General features: G+C 40.7%; 1 protein-coding gene across 3 annotated transcripts in view; it reads right to left on the bottom strand.

Annotated features, from left to right (window-relative positions):
- Positions 1–6352: 6352 nt before the first annotated feature.
- Positions 6353–27203, bottom strand: part of LOC127635881 (transmembrane protein 8B-like) — a 203253-nt gene continuing 182402 nt past the window's right edge. For all 3 annotated transcript variants that reach the window (XM_052116163.1, XM_052116155.1, XM_052116172.1), the window contains 5 exons: positions 26960–27102; positions 24013–24191; positions 22424–22570; positions 20993–21109; positions 6353–6770 (listed from right to left, as the gene is read on the bottom strand). In XM_052116163.1, the coding sequence (XP_051972123.1) occupies positions 6435–6770; positions 20993–21109; positions 22424–22570; positions 24013–24191; positions 26960–27102 (922 nt within the window). In that variant the 3' untranslated portion in view covers positions 6353–6434. The remainder of the gene's footprint in view (positions 6771–20992; positions 21110–22423; positions 22571–24012; positions 24192–26959; positions 27103–27203) is intronic.

Here is a 27203-nt window from a genome sequence, read left to right as displayed (position 1 = left end):
AAGTATCTGTGTGTTCAATAACACCACAATAAATCATAAAAAAAATAAAAAACAAAGAGAGATACAAAACAAAAAAATTAACTAATTGTGAAAAGTGTCAATTACAGCAGTGCATTGAGTTCTGCTCCTGTTAAACCAACAACAACAATAACAAAATAATTTTTGTAGCAGTGGAGAAGTAACCAATCAATGACATGTCCATAGCTCAATTTATGTGTATAATATTGTCAGAATTTGAATATTATCGTTTTTCATGCCACTATGAGGGCCACTGTGATCATGGTTTACTTAAAACAGCAATAAAGTAATGCAGATGCAGTTTTCATCTTGTTTTGGATATGTAGCCAACGTAAAGAACATGGCGTGCATATACAGCACCAGACAAAATCAAAAAAATGTATTCTATTAACCGAAATTAATCACAATTACAATATAAAGAGAAATAGTCTACAATTATAATTTTTTGTCACAATCCTACAGGCCTAACGACAGCACTAGTTTAGATAGGTTATTATTATTATTACTTATAATAACAGCAACCCTAAAAAATAAATATATAGGGTAGGTATAAATGGTAAAAATATTGGGGGTTTTGGGGGTGGGTCTGTACTTGAGTGTTTTGATTATTGGAGGGGTTACATCCCCACCATTCCCGTGGAATCTACACCCTGGTCATAAGAGGCTGCGCATTCTTTCGTAAAAATAAATGCAGTTGTTTGGATCTAATTCAGTGTCATTCATTCCACTGCATCTTAACACATAGAGCTCCACTATTAGCCCCTTTTTCACTGACATGGTTCGGGTGAGGGTTCCTCATCTGGTGCGAATTCTTGAACTGTTTAGCGTATTTCCACAGCAGAAAAGTCTGTTCCGGGGGCGAAAACCAAGTTCCGCACCAGCCACAAAAGCTTACTGGTCTTTTCGCAGGAAACGATTAGGTCAGGGAATGGAGGGCAGGATGTTTTGCAAGGAAACGCAATGCAAGGAAACGCAATGACATGCAAGTACATCTCCACACTTTTGCTTAAAAGTCTGGTGTATTAGTTGAATACTTTGGGTAATTCGAATGCAAATCGATTTAGACTCAAAGAGGAATAAATGGTTCTTGGCATTGTCAAAAGACGTAAAGTAAATTTTCTCTGTATTCATCATTTATTTAACATTCTGTCACTATTCACCAACCTGTTTAATTTTGTATGTGTAAGATTATTTTTATGTTTAGAATAGCAATACATTTTGTCGGTATTCAAAGATAATTTGACTGTGGTATATTTTGATAAATTATCTCATCCCTGTTTTTAAAAGATTTCGTTTCAAAGCTGTAACTAAATATGTATAATATTATTTTCGATAAGCCATGAGAATAATATTACTCCAATAAGTGAATTAATCATAATTCCCTTATTAAAGATAATTCCTTACAAAAGAAATTGTGAGTGGATACAATGAGACGTATTACGATTCTAATGATGGAGAATTTTACTCAGACAAATAATCTGTACCATGCACTATCTAACGAACTACCGTGCTAAGAGACAGTCCAACGAACCAGACCTGTCTCTTAATTTTATCGGTGCAGTAATAAAATATCTTACCTGTCGAGTGGGCAAATCTCCATCTCTGGGTCAATTTTAAATCCTTTCTTAGAGTTGTCTCCAACTATGAAAAAGCCAAGCTGATGTTGTTTTGTGTTTTTTTTACGGCCTCTGTCCCTTTCCCTTTTTGATTGCAGACTCTTCTCAGTTTGAGGTTTCTTTATTTTAATCATGTCAAAATACATTTTTATTCAATTTCTTTCATGTGTTGTGGCTACAAGCTGTCAGCTTCAAACTACCGCACATATACACATGTGGACCTTCTTTTCTTTATTTACGGATCTGTCCCGATAACTCTAAAATATAAATCATCATTATATGCTTGTATATGTTGATGCACATGAGACCGCTTCAGCACTGGCTTCAGACTCGAGTCCTGAGACGAGCATGGCGCCACGGCACGCACCGTGTGATGGTCACCCCCGCTTGCTGCCAAACATTCAAACCCTGGATAGACCTCTGCTTTCTGCGGGCAGGAGTGCCCTTGCAGCAGGTGTCCCGACGCGTCCTGGTCACGGCCGACGCCTCCAGATTGGGTTGGGGCGCCGTGTGCAACGGGGACGCAGCCGCGGCCATTGGAAAGGGGCCCCGCTGCGCTGGCACATAAATTGCCTAGAGTTGCTGACTGTATTCTTTGCCCTGCGGAAGTTTCTCCCGTTAGTTCGAGACAAACATGTCCTAGTCAGGTCAGACAGCACCACCGCGGTGGCGTACAAAAATTGCCAAGGCGGTGTATGCTCCCGCCTCATGTCATGACTTACCCGTCATCTCTACTTTAGAGCCTTAAAGTCGCTGCGCGCCACTCACATCCCCGGCAAACTCAATGTGGTAGCGGACGCGCTGTCACGACAATTCTTGCCCGGTGGAGAGTGGAGGCTTCACCCCCAGTCAGTCCAGCTGATTTGGGAACAATTCGGCAAGGCCCAGGTAGACCTGTTTGCCTCCTGAGAGACCTCCCCCTGCCCGCTCTGGTATGCCCGAACAGAGGCTCCCCTCGGGGCAGACGCACTGGCACACAGCGAGACATTGTGTCCTCCCGGCCACGTCGCTGAGCCGAGCCACTGTAGTGGCCGGACCATTTCTGGCTCCTCATAAAAATCCTGAATGAACTCAACGTATTTCCCTGCTTTTATACCCTTATGTCCGGGTGCTGGATATGCAAATACTGTCTGCCTACTTCTCATTGGCCTTTATTCATAGATCAGAGGCATATTCGGCAAGGCCCAGGTAGACCTGTTTGTCTCCCGAGAGACCTGCCCCTGCCCGCTCTGGTATGCCCGAACAGAGGCTCCCCTCGGGGCAGACGCACTGGCACACAGCTGGCCCTCGGAGCTGCGCAAGTACACATTTCCCCCAGCCTTCTTGCACAGGTGCTATGCAAGGTCACCCTACTGGCCCACCCGGGCCTGCTTCTTGAACCTCGTACTCTTCACGACAGCCCCTCCCTGGTGAATTCCCCTGAGGAAAGACCTTCTTTCTCAGTGACGGGGCACGCTCTGGCATCCGCACCCAGACGGAAGATCTAGCTGGTCTACCACCTACCATCGTAGACACGACTAACCAAGCCAGGGTCCCCCTACCAGGCAACTTTATGCCCTGAAGTGCCGCTTGTTCGCGAATTGGTGCTCTTCCCAGGCTGAAGACCCACAGAGGTGCCCAGTTAGGTCAGAGAACATTATTCCTGCAGGAGAGGCTAGAGGGGAGGCTTCCCCCTTCCACCCTGAAGGTGTATGTTGCTGCTATCGTGGCCCACCACGACGCAGTAGACGGCAAGTCTTTGGGTAAGCATGACTTAATCATCAGGTTCCTAAGTGGCCCTCTCTGGCCTTCAGAGACCCCCCTTCGATTCGCTAGAATCAGTTGGACTCAGGGCCCTCTTACTAAAAACTGCCCTGCTGATCGCGCTCGCTTCCATCAAGAGGGTCAGGGACCTGCAAGCATTCTCTGTCAGCGACACTTGTCTGGAGCTCGGTCCGGCAGACACACATGTGATCCTAAGACTGCGACTGGGCTACGTGCCCAAGGTTCCTACCACACCCTTTAGAGATCAGGTACTGAACCTGCAAGCGCTGTCCCGGGAGGAGGCAGACCCAGCCCCTTTGTTGCTGTGTCCAGTATGTGCTTTGCGTACCTACTTGGACCGCACGCAGAGCTTTAGAGGTTCTGAGCAGCTCTTTGTCTGCTTTGGTGGACAGCGGAAAAGGAACGCTGTCTCCAAACAGAGGCTTTCCCACTGGGTAGTGGATGCCATTTAATTGGCCTATCACACGAGCACACTGAACAAGGAGTGTTGCGTCCTCATGGGCACTGGCCAGGAGCACCTCCCTGGCAGACATATGTAGAGCAGCGGGTTGGGCAACACCTAATACCTTTGCGAGGTTTTAAAATCTCAGGGTTTAGTCAGTATCGTCCATGTTTTCTCAGGTCTGAGCCGGTAGAACTCGGTTACACGCTGACGGACTGACCGGGTGGATCACTTGCACCTAGTGCCCTTTCCCTCGGCCAAGGTAAAACTGTGTGCTTTCTCTCCCAGGAGATTCCTTTCATTCAGATCCCTGGATGACTCCTCCCAACCCTGTGGGTCCGCAATTCAGCGGAGGAATTCGCCGACCCAATCCACTGCGTGTACTCAAATCTACCCTTTACTTGAATAGGTGCTCCACTGGCCGGGACTCCTGCGTGGACTCGCAAGTGACCCACACTCCCTTAGGCAGTTCCAGCTGCCCTCCAGTCGCCGTGTTGTAGCAACTCCCCCCTCCCTGAGGCGCCATTTTCCCACATGCGACTTGAGTGGCCCATGTGATGTATTTTACCACATTTACCTCCCCCTTCCTGGGCAGGTGTGGTCTCCGCAGGGTCTTTTCTCCCTGAAAGAATAGGAAACAAGGGCCCCAGCCTTTTTTTGGCTCTATTTGAGGAACATAGAGAGAAAAGAGGCCCGGCAAGCATCGTCTTGTTCCCCTGTTAGAGTAACCAGAAGGTTTCCGACGTCTTTTATGGGGCACTGGGGAAGGGTACGTGCAGTCTGACACAGTTGGTCGCCTTTGCACGTGAAATACCTGCCCGCTCCTGTGTCAGCAGTACACGGCTCAGCGCATGGCGTGATTTAAATTGGACTCCTAGTGTCGCTTCTTTGACACAACGTCGAAGTAAGCGACAGAGGGAACGAGACGTTGTGTCCTCCCGGCCACGTCGCTGAGCCGAGCCACTGTGGTGGCCGGACCATTTCCGGCTCCTCAGAAAAATCCTGAATGAACTCAACATATTTCCCTGCTTTTACCATGCAAATACTGTCTGCCTACTTCTCATTGGCCTTTATTCATAGATCAGAGGCATATTCGGCACTCAAGAGAGACCCCTAGTGTCGCTTCTTCGACACAACGTCTCGTTCCCTCCATCAGGGAACGGAGGTTACATACGTAACCTAGACGTTCTTTTGTTCAGCAAGTTGCATGAATATTTTCAGCTTTGAGTATGATGATTATTCATAAACTTGTTTTATGATTCATCCAAAAGGCAGTTGTGATAAATAGATGCATTTTAAAATCTTGTGATCATAAGACATGTGAATATAGTGGAATTTTGTTTAGGACTTAAATGTTTTTGTAACCACAAACACAGGACACTTTTAAGATGTGATGTTAGCTGATAAAGCTAGTGCAGCACTGTGGGTACAGCTGAGAACATCCTAAAGGCAATAAATGTTCTCATAAGCATCATCACAGTAAGTGACATGTAGAGGATGATTTAATGGTAAGATCTGCCTCTGTTGGGATGAATCATTCATTTAAAACCATGCAGGGGTTTGGATTCACAGAGGCCTCTGCTTGCAGTTTTTCATCTCTCTAATGTATTGGAGTTTGACTCCAATCTGTCATTTCACTTGCTCAAGGACAAATAAACCAGAATCAGATTTAATACAGAAAAAAAAATAAACAGTTTATTTGCTTTATCATTTGCAGATGCTTTAAAGTGTCTCCCTCTGACCCTCACTTGGTAAATACAACAGGAAATTTGAGGTTATTATCTGAGGTTTCTTATTCATTAAAACCTGGTCTTGGCAATGGATATGTTCCTAAACCCTCTATAAATCGACAATCAATTAGGCTGCAAAGGCAATACAATTCAATCCGAAGTACAATCAAACATTCCACTGAAAACAACTATACTATACATTTACAAGTTGTACACATTGTGACTTAGTCATATCTATACTTACAGTATATTTAAAAAATGAACAGTATCACATTTTTGTGTCTTAGTGCAAAAGATGTTTAGAAAGTAAAGAAAACTAGATACAAAGCAGTGCCCTTGGTACAGTACATCCACCAAAAATGTTCTTCGTTTGCATCCTCAAAACACACACACACACACACACACACACACACACACACACACACACACACACACACACACACACACACACACACAAATAAAATAAAAATAAAATTAAAAAAAGAAGAAAATCTAAAACATTTGGTCATTTCAGAGCCAGAAAACAATGAATAAATTACATGATACATTGTTCAATTTTACAGTCAATGTCAAGTAGCAGCAGCAAAATCAGCTTTGACTTTTTAAATAATGCACTAATAACAGTGCATCGCTGTACTGACACAAACCATCCAAGAAACTAACAATGCAAACAATTTTAACAATAATTGTAATCCAAATGACAAAAAACTTGTACATATACTCTATGTGTATGCATGTGTTTAGTCAAAAGTTATTTACAGTGCATCTGTAAGTTCTCTGGCTTCGTTTTCCGTGTTTTATATTCCAAAGGAACGAGAGGAAAGGCAAATACAAGTCTGTGTTGCTAAACTCTGTTGAACATCATCAGCTGGTGCATATGCTGTTGATTGTAATGATAGCTGGGTCCACCAATCCCATCTCCTCGTGTTCATTGACACAGAGCTGGTAGCCACAGCCTCGCCGGCGTTTGAGGGGAGTGACTTTCACATCAGGTTTAGCACGTGGCGGCAGAAGAAAGCCGACACTTCCGGCAATCAGCATGTGCCAGATACTATGGATGTAAAAGTAGTTCTCTTCCGTCTCCACAAAGGCATATAAGGCCACTGCTGATGTGGCAATTGTGGTGCCAGGGAACAGAAAAAACACCCAGCGCTTCCAGGTTGGTGGGTAACAGCGGCGCCGGCGGATAGTGCGGACAGTCTGAAGAAACACAAGGCAGAAGACAATTTATTGTCATGAATAAATGAGCAGTCTAAAACACACACACACACAGTAAGTAAGATGCATAAAAAAATAAGTCACAGAGACACTCAAATGTCCACGAGCCACTGTTAGGTTTGAATGCAAATTTACAATTTACCACTTACAATGCTGGACAAAATTTACAGACTTCACAGAAATTCATTTGTGCAACCTCCAGGGATGCTGATATTTATGAAAACAGTAATGTGTGCTGTCGTCCTACACGCCACACCATGCAATCTTCACATTGCTCGTGCTGGTACTAATGTCATTACATGGCATTAAATCTATTAGCAGAGCGAAGACCACATAGAGACACTCAGCTCAGCTATAGATTACTGTATAGATAACTGTATAGTATAACAGATGTAAACTCTGCGTTTATAATTTAAGAGGCAAGTTATGGTTGTGTTGTAGTAATTAGCATCTGCTCTTTTGCACAGTTGGCACCAGTGACTGAAATGACCTTTTTTATTATGGGGCAACATGCCCCCAGGAATACTTTAGTTGAATGTCAGTTAATTGAAGTTGATTCTCGATCTGATCAATTATGGCTATTACCAAAACAATTTAATCAAAAGAATTGCACCAAAACATAATATAATGAATACATTTTAAATAGTAGACCAGTCTCTACGGTCTACTTTCATGGTGAATTGGGATGCATTGCTGTTTGTTTTCAGAGCTGGTTTTAGTTATTATTTTCATGAAATACCACTTATATTGGCTACATATTCGACAACACTTGCCACGGAGACAGATGTACAGGCCACTATGGTGTGTGCAGAGGCACAAAACCATAACTAGATTACCTTATAATATATTTTGAAGTATATACAATGTTAGATAACAGATGATTAAATAAAGATGATTACTCAGGAAATCGACCTGCCGAAAGTTCTGAATGCTCATGTAACCTGAAATCAACCCCATTCAGCCAAATTACTGACAAGTGGCATCTGACATCACACATTTTTTTTTTTCAGAATTTCAAATGTTCAGCTTTCCCTGTGGCACTACTGTGTGTTGATTAGGCAGAACTTTAGATCTAACACCCTGTAGAAAAAATTAACAGTTAGTGATATTCTTCCAGTCAAAATGTACACTGTAAAAATCAATGACAGCTGTAACTAATCAATTCTGGCATGTGACAAAGGTAAGCGGGATAATCCACAGCTAGGTTTGAGTTAAACATTTTTAATTCACTTTGCGTCGGGTGGTTCTTCGCTTCCACGTTGTTCATTAAAAACATTTAAAGCACACCTAGCTGTGGATTATCCCTTACAAATATCAAACTCACTTTTGCTGCTACCCTGTGGGCATTTCCAATTTTGGTAAGCACAGGCCGATTTCAGCTGAAAAACAATCAATCTACTGTCGCCAAATTCCCAGTGTGATCAGTCTGTAAATTCCAATCCTCATTGGCACCGAGCAGCATATAGTCTTTGTCATTCAGACCTTCTCTACCCACAGTATAGATAATCTCCTGCCCAGTATACCTACCAACCCACTGACAGTGCAGAGAGAATAGAATTCTGTTTTCTCCCTGTCTGTCATGACATTTCAATTAAAATGTTCCACTAGTTGACAGCTTGCAGCCTATAGAACTATGCCCCAGGTTACAATTTTTCAGCTAGGCTATATACAATGGGAATCCTAACACATACACAACAATGCTGATGTTTAATATCTTGAGACAGTATGGCAAGTACCAAGATGCAAACCATGGGGTTGAAAAGTCTATATTTACAGCTGAGACACTTCAAAAATCCCATGCTTCTATGTCAGAACCACTGTCCAAATCGCAAGCATGTGAGGCAGTCAATCAAGCACACAGGTGACTGCTGACAACTCAATCAAGCTCTGCCGCAAACAGGAAGGTCCTCAGAGGCATTTCAAATATTTTATTCCTTCTGATTACTGATTCTGCTCCAGCTTTAGCCCACCTTTCTGTGTAAATCCAAACATAAGTTAGAAAAGTTTGCGAAACTATAAAATTGCTCAGGAATTTCATTCTCTGTCTTCTGTCACATTGCAGTCCCATACTTCAGAAGATACTTATCTGAAGGATCTCAAAAGCCACAAAACACGTTTAAAGAGCACACTCAAACCTCTCTTTTGCCGATTGTGCAATTTATTGAATTAACTGTTCAAGCAGCCTTGACAGTTGTTATACATGAATTTCTCAGTCAAAAGTGCATTTTATGGATTTTCCTGATCACATATCAGCTGTGATTTACCCAGCTTTTATTAATCCCAACACCCCTTCAATTATTGTGCTTAGATTTGTCCTTGCAAATATCAGTATTTCACTATGAGTTACTGTACATAATTGTGACTCAGAAAAATATTAACTTAATGACTAAAAGTATGTGGACACCTTATCCACACAATAAAAATAAACACAATATTTGTTCTTATCGCCATTAATTTTACTATATAAAATAAAAGCCTCTTCATTGCACAACACTGCAAACCCTAGATGTGTATTCACACCATGTTCTGACAATTGATGAGGATTAGCCCCAAAATTTACTTGATTCCCATATGTTTGTTTTGATTTTAACTGAAATGAATTATCATATTGTAACAGTTAAAGAATGGTGAAGGAGGAGGCGGAAACCGGATGAACAGTAAACAAATTTTAATTGTAAAACTCAACTAAAAATAAACACAAACACAGACACACAACGCAGCCTTATGCATCTCTCACTCGAACTTGCGCCTCCAGCTCATCATTAACCCCATCCTGGCTGATTAGCCCGATTCAGGGCCGTCCGTGTGTCCTCGCGGCCCGGCCCCATCCTCCTCCTTGTCACACATATATATATTTAACTTTTGAAGCCTACTGTTGGACAAAGAAGATGAAATCCAACACATTCTCAAACATTACACTTTTAACTGGCTCTGAAGGATAAAAACTCATTTATTTCAAAGAATTCATGAGCAGAGAATATTCTTTGTGATTCTGATTTGATGATGCATGAATCAATGGCTGGAAACTTGGTAAAGTAGGAACACAGTACTTCAAAACCAGCTTGCATACTTTTGGAGCATTGATTTGAAAGACATGCTACATTTTAAGAGACATAAACTTATCACTGGCCTGCAAGTATTTTCCACAAATATGCAACCCATCCTAACAGTTCTTGTTTTTTGCAGTTATTTGACATTTTGTCTTTCAGATCCTTTTACATGTATGTAGCTATGTGAATAAATCCTCATTACAAAACAGAAGCTTGACAAGAAATGGCATATTGTTAGCCTTAAAAACAAGATGTGCAACAAATGTCCTCTTGTCTCTTCTCTCAGTATAAAAAAAAAAGAGTATTTAAAAAAAATAATAAATTCAAATAAAACACAAACAGGATCATATAAAAAACTGGCCTCCCAAATAAAATTGCTCCAGTAGTGGGATCCAGCTTAGCAGTAATGACTTATCTTGGAGATCATGCATTTCCCAAATATTTGTACTCACACTTTTACAAGATTCACATTTACTTTGCAATGTTTCAACCCAAAGGATTTCTCATAACAATGTGTGGATCTATTTCTTTACTTTATTGTAAAACAACAATTTAAGTGGTATTTGATGTCCGTACTAAGTATGTACTGCAAGTAGGTATACTGCCATGAACCTGTGATACAATTTAGGGATATGTGTATGTTTTCAGGAAAGTTTGAGTTAAAAACAGAATGTGAGATGAATTCTGAGATGAAGTAATAATGTCTGGAAAATAATACTAAAATGTGAATTGAGGAACTAGGATCAGCTACGACTGGTTTTGAAGCTGTTGTATACTGACATTTTAATGCTTATTATTAACTAAGACCCTTACGTTATCTGCTTAAAACAGGCAATTTTTGAAAAGCGATAAGATTTGAACCAACTAGAATGAACAAATATTGTGAGATGTGATCATGCAATGTTACATATATCAACTTATGTTCAAACTTTGTTCAGTTGAGTCTCCCACTGCTGCATCTGATTGAGATCTCTCGGGCCGTAAATCATTAAATGAAAAGAAAGGGAAAACTGGAGTCCCTCTTGAGTTAGTTGCTACAGCGCAAGTGAATGATTTAGTATTAGGGCTGAATAGGAGATGTCTGGACAGAGTGAGTATTTTCCTGCAGGATGGGATGCTGTCCACCTCTCAGTGGATTCTGAGTTGTAAGATACTAGTATAAGTGTTAGGGACTGTAGGAAAATTTTATTTATTTTAAGTTAGATTAGAATTTCCACCACAAATGCCAATTCAAGAGACCATCACATGGAAATAGTAAAAAATCCAAAACAATACCTTTGCAAACATAAATTATATAATACATACAGTAATATAATTTTCACTGAATATTTGCCACTTCAGTCTATTATAATCAGCACCAAATAAATTAAGCAAACAATGAGCAGTGGTGGCCTTTTCGAGTGTGCTTTGACTGTAATTGAAAAATTTGAAGTACAATTGGAAAGCTGTATCACTTTTCATCCAAATTGATATAAAATTCAACAGTCCCCAGGAACAACCTTGGCTGTAGTTTCTATTCCATTGGTCAATGGTCCAATACATTACTGCACCAATCAGGCGTACGGTCCTTACATAAAGAAAAAATCGATGGGGCGATTGAGATGAGAAAAGATGAGAAAGCCGCCACCTTGCGTGTGGAAATCGCCACCCTTCTACGGAAGCGTGCGATAGAGCCTGTCCCTCCAGCCGAAAAAAGGTAGGTGGGTTGCGGCCATTCTTGGACTTACGAGTTCTGAACCGGGCCTTACACAAACTCCCGTAAAGACGTTGACATTAAGACGCATTCTAACGAGCATCCGGCATCAAGATTTGTTCGCGGCAGTAGACCTGAAGGACGCGTACTTCCACGTCTCGATTCTACCTCAACACAGACCCTTCCTGCGGTTTGCATTCGAGGGTTAGTCATACCAGTACAAAGTCCTTCCATTTGGCTTGTCCTTGTCCCCTGGGTTCTTCACGAAGGTCACACAGGGTGCCCTTGTCCCTTTAAGGGATGTTGGCATCCGCATTCTTAACTACCTCGACGTCTGGCTAATCCTAGCTCACTCTCAGGACGTGTTGTGAAAAGAGCAACCTCCTCCCAGTTCAGAGCATCTCTTTTCTCAGTTTGGAGTTGGACTCAGTCTCGATGATGGAGCACCTCACAAACAAGTGCGCCCAGTTGGTGCTGGCATGTCTGAAGGCATTCAGACAGAAGACAGCGGTCCCAATGAAACTATTTCAGAGGCTCCTGGGAGATATGGCATCCTCGGCAGTGGCCACACCGCTTGGGTTGATGCATATGAGAACGCATCAGCACTGGCTCCGGACTCGAGTTCCGAGATGGGCATGGCGCCACGGCACACATCTGTCCGATCTCTCGCCGTCTCTTCAGCCCTTGGGCAAGAGTTCCCCTAGAGCAGGTCTCCACATGTATCGTGGTTGCAACCGACACCAAGACAGTTATGCAATGGGCAAATGGCCGCCGGCCCCTGTACGGCCCCACGGCTACGTTGGCACATCAACTGCCTCAAGTTGCTGGCAATACTGCTTGCCCTATGGTGGATCTGGTCGTTTATCTAGGTCAAGCATGTGTTGGTTCGTACAGACAAAACAGCGATGGTTGCATATATCAACTGCCAAGGCAGGTTACGCTCCCCTCGCATGTCACAACTCGTTCACTATCTCCTCCTCTGAAGTCAGCAGCACTTCAAGTTGCTGTGAGCCACTCACATCCCGCATGACCTCAACACCACGGCAGACACACTGTCACGACAGGTCATCCACAAGGGGGGGGTGGAGACTCCACCCTCAGGATGTTCAGCTAATTTGGAGTCGATACGAGCAGGCACAGGCAGACCTGTTTGCCTTCCCGGAATCCTCCCATTGCCCGCTCTGGTATGCCCTGTCCAAGGCCCCCCTCGGAATAGATGCGCTGGCACGCAGCTGGCCACCTGGACTATGCAAGTATGTGTTCCCCCAGTGAGCCTACTTGCACAAACCCTGTGCAAGGTCAGGGAGGACGAGGAGCAGGTCACCATAGTGGCTCCCTACTGGTCCACACAGACTTGGTTCTTGGACATCATGCTCCTCGTGTCAGCCCCTCCCTGGCAAATACCCCTGAGGAAAGACCTTCTTTCTCAGGGACAGGGCACCGTCTGGCACCCGCGACCAGACCTTTGGAACCTCCACATCTGGCCCTTGGATGGGACGTGAAAGACCTCAGTGGCCTACCACCTGCTGTGGTAGACACCATCACTCAGACTAGGGCCCCCTCTATGAGGCACCTGTATGCTTTAAAGTGGTGTCTGTTCGCTAAGTGGTGTTCTTCCCAACAAGCGAAGACCACCAGAGATGCACAGTTTCTGCTTTTCTGCTTCCTTTCTGCAGGAGAGGTTGGAGGAACGGCTGTCCCCCTCCACCTTGAAGGTGTACATAGCAGCCATAGATGTGCACCATGACATAGTGGACGGCAAGTCTTTAGGAAAGCACAACCTGATTATCAGATTCTTGAGAGGTGCTAGGAGGTTGAATCCCTCCATACCTCGCCTCGTTCCTTCATGGGACCTCTCCGTAGTCCTGCAAGGCCTGCGTGGGGCTCTCTTTGAGCCCCTAGAGTCAGTAGATATCTAGAGGTTACCAATGATATCAAACTAAATTTCAAGGACCACATCTCAAAGGCCGCAAGATCATGTAGATTTACACTCTACAACATCAGGAAGATAAGACCCTTCCTATCTGAACATGCCACACAACTGCTTGTTCAGTCACTTGTCATGACTAGACTGGACTACTGTAACACTCTCATTGCAGGCCTCCCTGCATGTGCAAATGATCCAGAATGCCGCAGCACGTCTGGTCTTTAATTAACCAAAAATAGCACAGTTTACACCACTCCTTGTCTCTCTCCATCGGCTACCAGTTGATGCAAGTATCAAATTCAAGGCTCTGATGCTGGCATACAGAACAGTCACTGGGTCTGCTCCAACATACCTAAAATAATTTCTGCAGAGCTACACGCCCACTAGAAGCCTGAAGCCTCGGCTAAGGAATGTTGCCTTGTTTTACCAACACAAAAAGGCACCAAAACACTTTCTCTGACTTTCAGCTTCATCATACCGCGTTGGTGGAATGACCTTCCCAACTCCATCCGTGAAGCACTCTCTGTCTTCAAAAAAACTACTTCTTTTCCAAGAGCACTTAACTAGTCACTAACAAAAAAAATTGCACTTGTATATGTTTTGAATACTATTCTGATGCTAGTGAAACATTGTAATATGGCACTTTTGTACAACGGTCTCCTTAAGATGATTCGCTTATGGTTTCCTCCTTTGGATAAAAGTGTCTGCCAAATGAATAAATGTAAATGTAAATGTATTGTAGCGTATTTAGGGGTTTCAATGAAAGTTTGCTAACTGGTTAGGTTATCGGTGCTGTGTTATGCTAATAGCTTAGCTGTAATGTGTTTACAATATGGCATCGGCAGGTTGCGCATGTGCAGTAAATTGCCCAGAAAAAGTCTCTTTAGGAATTCCCGTGAACGTTCGTAGCCATAGTGACAACACCAGTGATTTGTGATCTTGGTCATCACTAATGAAAACAATTTCATCGATGCATATGAATGTCAGCGTGTTCCACGATGCACAAACAAACAGTAATCAGTTAAAGTGCCAAGATTCTCACACCAATATATGTAGCGAATTTTGTATAAAAAAATGTACACTGCACGGGTTAATGTGTCATGTACATTACCATTATTTGTAAGGGAAACAGTATGTATGTGCTAGGAATTAAATTAAACGGTCCCCTTTCTACATTACTATGTAAGGATATTTATAATGGAATCAGTTGCGTTTGACAATTGTTATAATTTAGATACGTAAAAGACAAATAACTAGATTATTTGTCTGAATAATATTCTCCACCATTAAAATCATAAAAAAATCATGGCTTATTGACAATAATATTACACATATAGGTATAGCTTTGAAACTAAATATTTTAGAAACAGGGATGAGATTATTTATCAAAATATACCACAATCAAAATATCTTTAAAAGGGAAACATAAATAAATAATAACAATTAATTATGAACATTTTGATTGGTTAATAGAATTAACTTGAGGTAGCTGAATTAATATTACAATCAATTTATCTGTTCGTCCAGCGAGCACTCAGTATTTGTCTATTAATTCTCAGAAAGGATAGTTTTTGTGGCCACACAAAAATAACTTTATTAGCATGCAGCTGAGATCTAATCGTTAAATTTACATTGATTTACAAGCAGACCAGGATCGACTCGCAAGAATGTACTTAAAAGCTTTATTTAACTAAAATACCAACACATAACTAATCTAAACAAAGACACACACACAAATCACTCATACATGGGAAAGGGAAAAATGAAAATAAAATGAAACTGGAACAGAATAGGGGAAATGAAGTTATGAAAAGAGTCACTTCACCATCTGAGAGAACCATCAAGTTTCATCACGAACCGGAGGCATTCATGGGCATCTTCGAGTAGACAGCCACTGCCTCTGTCTGGCCACGAGCTCAGTGGACACTCCACTTGCTACTGCTGCTTTCCGGGAGGCCCAGCATCTAACACCTGAGGACCGCCTGGACTATGTGAAGCTGAAGACCATTGTCCTGCAACAGGTTGGCCGCACCCCAGAACAAAACCTGCAACCTCCCTCAGCTGAGTGTTCCCAACAGCTAACGATTTGCCTGTCCAGAAGAACCGCGGAATGGGTCCAGTGCCATCACCCCACGTTGGTAGATGACAACTTCCAGATGGCCGAAGCCCACATAGCGGCCTACCTGGAAGCCGGCGAGCAGTCTAGGTCTCTCTCTCTCTCTTGCTTCTCCTCCTCTTGCCCCTCTTTCTCCTCCCTCTCGCCCTATACCCATTCCCCGGGAAATGGGGAGTGGTGCCATCCAAACCGCCACCCCTATCCCTCTCCATCATCCTTCCCAGGTTGAGGTCTATGCCTGGGCCGGTCTGTCGGAGTTGCAGGAACCCGAGACATGTCCAAAGCTGGTGTCCAATAAGGGAGGCGGAGACGTGGATCCGGGTACCCGACATGCCACAGACTGCCACCAATCGAGCAGGGATGTACCGTATACTGGTAAAAATGAAGGGGCATACATACCAAGCATACAGCAATTTGGGCTGTAATCATACCTCGATCCACCATGGCTTAGTTCATGACAGGGCTTTCGGTACAAAACACAAGGTGATGGTGAGGTGTGTGCATGGGGATGTTCACAAATAATAATAACTACCATTATTAAATTTCAGGGAGTAAAGCATAGATTGGAGTTCACAGTTAACTCCCACCTCACCCATCTACCAAGTCTGTGAACCAATTGGCCGGAGATTAAGAGATTATTAAATCTTTTATGTGTGGATGGGTCCTGCAAACCAAAATCTGTGTGTGTGTCATGTGACGTGATGGCTGGGGAGGCGGAGCCGGGGCCGTCCACATCTGCTCAGCATCAGAATGGCACAGGAGGGGAATCCTTCAGCATTCCCATCCTTAGGAAGTTCCCAGAGGGGGATTTACCTCTAGAGCAGTCGTGTGATGAAATCCTTAGGAACACCTTTGACCAAGTGAGAGTAATCGATGGTAAGCAGCTCCAGCCGGACATCAATTATTAGGGACCGGTTGTATCGAGTGATGCAAGACACTAACACCAATGAAAATATAACCCAGTTACTGGTCTTGAGGAACTGTCGGGAAAAACATTTCCAGGCACTCACCACAATCCTATGGAAGGTCACTTAGCTTAGGACAAGAACAAACACTGCACAACCTAATGGCCCGCTTTTATTGGCCAGGCATTCATGGGGATGTACACAGATGGTGTGCGGCATGCCGTGAATGTCAGTTGGTGAATCCACCGGCCACCCCAAGAGCGCCATTGCACCCATTACCATTAATCGAGGTCCCCTTCGAAAGAATTTGTATGGACCTTGTCGAGCCATTAGAATGGTCAGCACATGGATATTCCTGGTGGATTATGCAACAATATATCAGTGCCTTTATGCAACATTTCAGCACGCAGTGTTGCAGAGGCACTCTTCAGAATTATCTCCCGGGCTATTACAGAAGGTTTGTTCTTAATTTTTCTGATGTCACCATCCCCTTGACTGATTTCACTAAAAAGGAGGCACCAGATCAGGTCCAGAGTGAAATCTGCACTCTGTGGTGGGCCCCTTTTACATGCTCCTACAGCATGAGTGGATCACTCATTGGTACCTGGCACTTCAGCCCTTCAAATTTAAGATGGTCCACCACCAATGATACCAAATACAGTGGTAAATCAACAAAAGAGAAGCTAAAACAAAAGATAATGAGATCTTATTATGGCCAAGTCAAAATTCTGACCTAAGTTCCAATAAACCGCTGTGCCATTGTCTGAAGCACTTGATTCTAGAAAGACATACTAAAAATATACTAGAGGTACAGTATTTTTGGAGTTGAAGAATGCTTGCTAGGTCAGATTCCATCCCACCCACATATTAGTTTCTCTTGCTCAATTTTGCTGTCTACCAATTGTTTTGCAACTCTTTTGCAACTCTGTGCACTGCTTGACTGATCTAATTTGAGCTCATCTGTGTACTTCAAGACTGCACTGCCAAAAATAACACAGCAATAGGATAATAGAAGCCCTATAATGGTAAACCGCACTGTAAACATATTGTGTACATGTGGCATGTTACAAACTTGATGAACTGTAGCTTTTTTCATCAGTTCATAAAAGGATCTGAAGATCAGACAGCAGGATGCTTTGTATTGTGTTATTGTAGGCTTGGATAGCATTAACATGGAGGTGTAAGCTGATTTAATACAGAGAGCTACACCTATTATGTGCCATGGGTATGATAGATGCATGTATTTAACCGTTGTCTATGTTAAAGTCAGTGCATTTTAGACAGAATTATAGTAATCTGAATTTTTCTCTTCTTAATTTAAAACAATTTCTATATTTCTTTCCATCCCAAATGTAATAATGCAGAAACAAGATATTCATGCTACTGATTCTTAATCTTAATAGTGTACTGTATGTCTGTAGCATTTATATAAATTCATATAATAATATCCTTTAGTTTTTGTAAGTGTGCATTTCATGACTTAAGGAATAGTTCACCCAAAATTGAAAATGCTCTCATCATTTACACACTCCCATGTCATCCCAGATGTGTATGACTTTCTTTCTTCTGCAGAACACAAATTAAGAATTGTAGAAAAATATTTCAGCTCTGTAGGTCGATATGGACGCAAGTGAATGGATACCAAAATGTGGATACTCCAAAAATTATATAAAGGCAGCATAAAAGTAATCTATATGGCTCAAGTGGTTAAATCCATATGTTCTGATGTGATTTTATAGGTGTGGGTGAGAAACGGATCAATATTTAAGTCAATTGTTGCTTGAAATTCTTCTCCCTGCCCAGTAGGGGGCGTATGCATGAAGAATGTGAATCACCAAAAACACAAGAAGAAGAATGTGAATGTGAAAGTTAAAGTGGAGCCTGACTAAGCAGGGAGGAGAATTTATAGTAAAAATGTACTTAAATATTGAACTGTTTCTCACCCACACCTATCATATCACTTCTGGAGACATTGATTTAACCGCTGGAGTCATATGGATTACTTTTGCGCTGACTTGTGTGATTTTTGGAGCTTCAAAATTTTGGCACCCATTCACTGGCATTGTATGGACCAAAAGAGCTGAGAAATTCTTCAAAAAAAATAAAAAAAATATTGGAATTTGTGTTCTGCTGAAGAAAGAATGTCACAAACATTTAACATGAGGGTAAATTATGAAATAACTTACATTTTTTGGGTGAACTATTCCTTTAAAAATGCTTTTTTAAAAGAAAACTTCAAGAGTTTAGGTTAAAATTTATAAGAATTGATAAGGGAAAGTGAATATCGGCGGTGGGTGGTCACATTTATTTAAAGTTTAGAACCATTTTAAATAACTTTTGGCCGTCACTATTTAATTTCAAATGGTACCGCAGAGTGACATCAACTTAAAACAAATTACAAACATTCCATGTTGTCTCTCAATTAATGTGAACTGCATGCATAATGATTAAAAAAGAATTACAAAAGAAATTTTTTTATGTACATTATAGCATGTCACACAACTGGACAATCCCACAGGAAAGTGCTTCATGTTAACTATCCACAAGTCCAGTCTTGTGGAATTTGATTATTGAATCTATATTGATTGAACTATCTGCAAATATACCTAGCAACAATGTAGCACAGCTGCCTATTACAGCTCTCAAAACTAATATTAAGACATTTGAACTTTTCTTCACTGGTTCATTCATTTTATCCAGATGTGATTTGCCTTAGGGTGGGTGATTATGCTTCATTAGAAACATTAGTAATGTCTTCAGATGTGTTAACGTAAATTCGACAGAGCCTTCATATACATTTTTTTGTGTGCTTTTCATAGTCTTGCTGTATGAAGCACTGCCTGTAGTCCCCCCTCTCTCTCTCTCTCTCTCTCTCTCTCTTAATATTCCTCCCTCTCACACAACATATCTTTGAAGCTAGATGTCTTATTTTTTGAAAAGATATTGCTTTTTAGTTTTTCTTCCCCCAGCAGAAGTTCACATTTGGCTCCTCTTCTCTCTGCATTAATATACAGTGCACCACCACATTCTACTCAAGGGAAGACATTGTTCTCTCACTCAACATTCACTTGCCAGAGGCTCTGGCAAAGACTTTTCCTTGTCCAACACCCATCATTTTTTATCTTCTCACTTCAGGAAAAAAACAGTGTGGTCACTAGAGAGATTAACATAAAGTACAAACTGTCTGGTAATGGAACAGTAAGGGCATCTCTGATAATGACAGAAAAGAGAAACTTTTAATGCCACACCATGCTAATGTGCAGATAAATGCAGCCCTTTTTCTCACACTCGCACGCCCTCGATGAGAGGGCACATGCTAGACCAGGTAACTTGAAATGCCTTCATAAATTATAGATATTGAAGAGGTGCTATGCAGTCACTCAACAGTCCAAGAAAGACTAGTGTTGACATTTAACTTCCGGATATAGATTTTCAGACAGTAAGAATTGAGTTATAATTGGACACACAGGAAAGTTACCTTCTAATATGTTACCTTCATTTAGAGGCTTCTGGTAAATTTTCCTGTGGTTTCCACGGCTAGTCAGTCTGGTGTGATTTTAGCTGTTTTCGGGCAATTTGTCAGTTCATCAGAGTCCTGCTGAAAAAGCCATTTAAACCAGACTAATCTAGTTAGCTGGTCTTAGTTGGTCTCCCAGTCTGGCCAAGCTGGTCTTAGGTGGTTTAAGATGATGTCTAAGTCCAGCCTAGCTGATTTTAGCTGGTTTAAGATGGTCTCCCTGAATAGCCAAGCTGGTCTTATTTAGTTTAAGCTTGTCTTCCTGGCTGACCAAGTAGGTCTCGTTTGTTTCCTAGCCTGGCTAAGCTGGCTTTAGCTGGGTTAAGATGGCCTCCAGCCTGACCAAGCTGGTCTTAACTGGTCAAGCATGTCTCCCGGACTAGCCAAGCTGTTCATCGCTGGTTAAAGCAGGGTTCCAAGCCTGGTCAAGCTGGTTTTAGCTGGTTTAAGCTAGTTTCCCAGCCAGGTCTGGTCTCAAATGGTCTAGCTGGTTTCTAAGACTGACCAAGCTGGTCTATCTGGTTTCCCAGACAATCTAAGCTGGTTGTAGCTGGTTTAAGATGGTCTACAGCCTGAACAAGCTGGTCTTAACTGGTCTAGATGGTTTCCCAGACTGTCCAAGGTGGTCTTAGCTGGTTTACGCTCGTCTCCTAGCCAGACCAACCTGGTCTATCTAGGTTAGCAGAGTTCTATATGACCATATGTTATTTTTTTATTTTTTATGTACTAAAAAGATGAAAAAACATTGTTGCTTTAGAAGTTAAATTTTTTTTTTACTTTGGGAACATAATCATCTGTAACAAACAACGACGTCTCTATCTAGCAACCACAGCTCCAACATCTGTTAATTTTTTATGCTCTGCGAGTGCCTGAGCCATGTCTAGTATAATAACTGATTTGCATTCTGGCATGATTTATTGATGAATAAAACACTTAATAAGTTGCTAGACAACATTGAATCTATGCATGTCGGCAATACTTTTAGCAGCTGCTTACCCAGGCGATAGCCATGATGCCCAGAGCAAAAAGGCTTGGCCCTAGCAGGTTCCACAAGCCATGACGGTCTAGCTGTAAGGCCATAGACAGGGCCATTGCCCCCAGCAAGTACAGCACCTGGTAGAAAAGAGCCAAAAAGAGGAAATGTTAGCACAATCATTGACAAGTTCACATGCTCAGGGGCATTAGTGAATACCCTGTCCAATTAGGGGAATCATGCATTGGCCACCCTCTGTCAGGCACACAGGAAGTCAAGAGAGTTGCTGCTTAAAAATCTCTCTCTCTCTCTCTCTCTCTCTCTCTCCTTCTCCCTTCAAGTTAAAAACTTTTTTTGACATGGGTGATTTGATTAGTGTTTGGAAACTGCAGCATTCAGCAAAACACATTCACAAGCACACAAAATCAGCTAACACATACATAGAATCACTCTCACAGCAGCAGAACTGTTTTTCCCATTCTTTTTATTAGATGCTACTTTCCTCTAGAGAAAAATATCTCTCATTTTAAATGATTAGTTCACCCAAATAATGTTTTGAATGAGAAACAAACCAAAATTAAAGTAATTATTTACTGGAAATCTACACATCCAGGTCCAGCTTTTTTTTTGTGGATTTCCTTTGAGGAAGATTACCAGTGAACAATTATTTAATTTTCAATCTGTTCATCACACAAATTTGTCATAATTTGTGACACTTTTTTGCCCTTTTTGAAGCTTAAAAAGCTCCTGTTCCCATTAATTACACATGCAAAAGAACAACCAGTACATTATTCAAAATTTCTCCTTTTGTGTTCCGCAGAAGAAAGAAAGTCCTAGGAGCTTGGGATGACATTAGAGAGAGAAAATTATGTAAAATTGTTCATTTTTGGTGAAATTTAAGTCTCTGATTCTAAATATTTGTAACATACATTTAATCACATAATTTCTTTCTTTCTCTATGTGCTCTATTTCCTAAAATATCTCTCTACCCTCAGTGGGTGAGCAGCTGATCTCTAAACTAAAGACACCACACACACATACACCTCAAACTGTCCATCTATATTTACTCTGCTCCTCAGCAAAATGTCACCATCATTATGACAGCATATGACAGACTGCTGACACTCTTGTATTTATTCTCTATGTAAGCTGTTTACTGAAGTGGACAAAAATTTTGCTCTCTTGCAAAACCTTGAAAAGCTCTTTTCTGGCGATAAAGTCAATTTTAAAAAATACTGGCCTCTGTGAATCACACAAAATGAATTTAAAGGAATTGATGACAAAAGAAATATCAAGCATTTCAGGGCCCCAGGGTCTAGATGTGAAATTTCAACCATCAGATTACATCTTATCACTTAATAGAGTCAGAGAGGAGAATATGATGGACCACAAGGTTTATGAAAATCACTTATGTTCTTAATTTAAATGGTTCTTTGTAACAGAGTGATCCTTACCTGTTTGATAATGGATTTGAGTCTGGCCATGGCGATGACAGTGACCCATACTGACATAAGTGAGCCTAGGAAGTCACAGAACTGCAGCACATCATACTCCATGATGCAGAAGACCACAATACCTGGCTGGTCACAGGCATGGTAAAACTGCTCAGAGGAGGAAGATGAAAACAAAAGATCAGTGGACGAATCATACAACATGTCACTCTTGCATAAGTACACTGGTTCTCAACTTGATGGTTTGTCAAAACAGACTTATTCCATTCTGTAAAATAAAATATTAATCAGTTCTTTGGTACACTTGATTTTGATTAACTGCGGCATTCTGCAGTTACATATTTTTGTATAATAACCACTAAACTGTATATTTGACCACTGTACCTGGCAACCTCCTTTTTGCTTTTTCTTACATAGCGCTAGTTTCATGTCTCTCGTAGCACTTTGCGGACACTTTCTTCTTTGGTCACTTTAAATAAAATCAACCCAAATCAATTATATTTCATATACATCTATTTACTTGTTTGGTAAGTAGCCATGTAATAAGTGAGAAATATATAGTCAGCTGGTCATTATCACAAAATAAAACCGTTCAGATTGATACAGGACCTCTTGATATCACATACATTTCCTGATCATCATGTTGTCGTATATTTTGCAATGATGACTGGCTGACTGTACATTATCCCCTCCTTAGATTAGTATAAGAGATATAACAATGTGCCTTGAGTCTAAATATGATGACAGAAGAAAGGCACATTATGTAACACTGAAATAGAGCAATAAGTAACGAGGGGATGTGTGTTATTACAAAGTTTTTTTTAGCAAGTCAGTCTACTCAGCTGCGATCTTTTGATCTCAGGCAGCTATTTTCAATGTAAAGAAGCGTCATACAAGTGCAGCTCCTATCTACTTGAATGGAGAAAGACTGAATTCTCCAAAAGGGTTTGTCAAGATTATTATCAAAGAACATTTTTCAATTCAGCTGTAAAATCTGACAACACTGGTATCATAAATTGTGCTTGTTTACCTCAGATTACAATAAAAAACACAATTATTCCGGTTTATAAAGTTAATGCGTGCGCATTCTAGAGTTGACTGACAGGCAACGTCTGTATCTAAAAGGTGATTGGCTCTTTTACCTGTAAGGCGGGACTTCCTGTTCTACATCTGTTGACCGTTGGGCATTCCAATTTCTCCCATTAATTTTAATAGAAGTGACCCATCTCTGCAAAATAACCTCTGGTTATTGTAACTTAGGCTCGAAAGGCAGAGTTCATGGTTCCTAAGCAATGTAGTAACGCAACTGATGTGTGGTCACAGGTGTGCATATATCTGCTATTTTTCAACGGCTCAAATGTGGCTAATCCAATCCAAATTCAGTGTTGAACTATCTGTTTTATAAAGATATTTTATGATTCCTAAACTATATTCTCACATGATTTCTTTCTAATTTTATCTGATCCATGGTTACAAAACAGTGTAATCTGCTTATGTCAACATGCAACTACTTGCTGAAATGTATATATTGGCCTAATTTTGGGCATATAGTATGGATTTGCAAGCATTTTAATCCAGGGATTAAAACTCACAGTGGAAAAGAACATGGTAAAAATATAGACGGAGGCCTCTATCAGGTAATGACTACGGATGGCAATTGTCACAGGTGGGAGGAACATCAAGTTGCTGAGACACAGAAGGAGAGTTGAGAGCAGCTGGAACCCGTATGAGTATGCCTCAGTGTTGTCTGTGCAACCCCAGCCATTCCAACCTAGAGGAGAGCACACACATGCTATTTGACCACAGTCTAATACAGATTTTAACATTGGTCTACATCCTACAATATGAGCTACAGACCTAAAATAGGTCCTAATCAACTGATGCAAAATTAGGTAAAAGAAGAGCTCACACCAAAATAAATTTTTTGTCATTATTTACTCACCCTTATGTCATTCTAAATTCATATGACTTTCTTTAACCCAAAGAACAGAAAAGTTGAGACATTTTGAATAATGTACTGGTAATTTTTCTGCTTCATGCAATTAGAATGAATAGAGACTAGAGCGTCCAAGCTTCAAGAAGGATGCAAAAGCATCAAAACATCAATACAACTTTCAGTATGTGCCCCATAAAGTCAATCATTTGAAGCATATGATAGTTTTGGGTGAGAAACAGACAGAAAAAGTTGTTTTTCTTTCTATTAAGTTCTTAACAATCTTCCCCTCCTGTAAGCTATTAAGTTGAGAATCATTGTATTTAGACTAGAGAACCAGATTAGTCCAATTAATCGACAAATCATCAGATAGGTTATGTGAACTGAACCAACTGATTCATTTAAAATATCTCACTCACAATAATGATTCATTTATAAATACGATATTGCTACTTCTCTCATGGAGTGACTTAGTGGCTTAGCATATGACTTCATTAAACCTCTAGTGCTCAGTCATTGTAATTGGATGGAAATAATCAATCAGTATATACATTTCCCCAAATTCTCCTTTTGGCTATGTAAAATGTACCAATGCAGAAATACTCAAAGCAAACGAACTGAGCTAAGCAAACATACAGTACAGAACAAAGAAATACACACGTATTCTCTCACACACACATTCTGTTTTTCATATGTCAGCAGTTGTAAACAGCTTCATAAATATAGATTGGATTGTGTTATATAAACACTACGAAGGAAATAGATGTGCCGCACCTCTAACCTCTCATAGAAAATAGCAAAAAACATTGCACAAATCTCTTTGATTACAACGCCTTAATTAGCCAAACCCCATACAAAAATCCTCAAAGCTATGAATTGATTGAAGTTAAACTGAGTGTCGAAAAAGATGGTCAATTGAGCTTTACCAGACACATGGAAACAGAGAAGAGCTCTGCATACTTGATGTAGGAGAGCACTCAGCTGTTTGCAAGAAAATCTTCATAAAAAGGGTAAATTTGTCTATGTTAATGACAAAAGAAAATATCGGTAGTGATCCAGGGAGCGAGTGGTAAACGAGGCACCAGAGCTTCATTATGACGCTGTAATTGAGAGGTTGCAATTAGCATATATCTCAGGACCATCAAATGTCCTGTAATTAAAAACCACTTGATTTGTGATCTTATAGTTATGGAGAGATGTGATTGGCACATGTGTAATTGAATCCTTTAACATGCCCATTAACTTTGATTGGCATCTAACAGTAGAGAAGAAAGAATTATAAAATATTATTGTGATTATCCTCATAATAACTGCAAGAGCACCTTGGAGAACAGGGATAGATTTGTTCACCCTATTAAATAAAAGACAGAATTCCTACCACTTTACGTTTATGAAATGTATAATTTGGTGAAGAAAATGTTTCACATTATAGGCATTATTTTCTCCAAACTATATGTGTAATGTTGTGGATTTGGTTTGAACTGATTCCAGAATTCTCCTTGTATGGAAAGTGAGCTTGGGTTCGGGTCAGTTTTTTAAGTAGGACTTTGGGTTCGGGTTTGTATTTTGTGAAATAATATACAGGAATTCTGAAATTGTTTCACCCATTTTACCCACCAAACACATTTCTGCTCTGTGTTCCATTGTTTATGCAATGTAAATGCACTGGACGATCGTCCTTAACTGCTGCATCGTGTCTCACTGTTTCTTCAGTGTCTCACGCAGGACTGGCACATTAACTTGTTAAGTTAAAAATAACTTCAGGTATCAAAAACGCACATTGAGACACCTGCATTCTGTTTCGTTTGTTTTCAGCGCAGGGGTCACTAAGATGTAATGAGATCACTGTTATAAGGTTTAACATTATTCCAGATTATTCTGCACCTTTATCAAGTTTCAGCGCTTAATAAACGGCAGTGTATTGTTTTTCCTTCTGCTCTATTGTGCTGAGAGCAAGCCATGCCTTGTATTTTTCCTGTTAATTTTACGAATGTTGCCTACGATGCTTGAATCAAATGCAGCCTTTTTCAAGGTGAGCAATACACTGCAGCATCACAATATAAGCTCCAGGTGAAAGTAAAGTAAATAAGACAGAAATATAATACTATTGTATACAACAAATCCTCAAATTAATAATACTGTATCATACTGTATTATAATGAAAAAATGGACAACAACGAATTATTGATGGGTTATAATAATAATCAATAACAACTGAATTCCAAAATGTTAGTGAGTGAAGTAGTAGGTTTTGCTCACCCTGTTCATAAAAGTGTTTTGTAAAAATATATGTAGGACATATTGCTTTTTTATCACTGTATTGTTTAAAAAAAAAATGGAAAACATGCATTCATTACCTTGAAATATAATTTTATTTCATAAAATTTTTTTATTGATCTTGGCTGATAGGATTAATAAAATATTATGATTTAAAATAAATGTTATGTAATTTTTAGAGCAAAATTTACTAAATGGGGCCCTGGGTTGGTCGATTGCTTGGGGCCTCAGAAATCGTAAACACGCCCCTGTAAGCAGAGATATAATTTTTAATATTACTTTTACAAATCAAGAGAACATGTGAATTAAGAATGTTTTTGCTTGCTCACCTGCTTTACACTCGCATGCAGCATAGAGGAAGTTGTTGGTGCGGAGGAGTTTGCACTGGCCATAGGTGCCACAGTCATTGATGCAAGGGGTCAGGTAAGAGCGAAGGTACACCTCAGCTGTTACATTATTACACAGCTCAAAACTATAGAGGAACATGAGTTGATGAGTTTAACAGAAACTTTAATAGAGTCCGTTTTGAATAGGACAAATAAATATGAATTTGACAATATCTTGACAGAATAT

Source organism: Xyrauchen texanus, chromosome 4 (genome assembly GCF_025860055.1).
Source record: "Xyrauchen texanus isolate HMW12.3.18 chromosome 4, RBS_HiC_50CHRs, whole genome shotgun sequence".
Taxonomy (NCBI): Eukaryota; Metazoa; Chordata; class Actinopteri; order Cypriniformes; family Catostomidae; genus Xyrauchen; species Xyrauchen texanus.
Note: the sequence above shows the minus strand (reverse complement) of the source record. Positions and strands in the feature narration are given on the sequence as shown.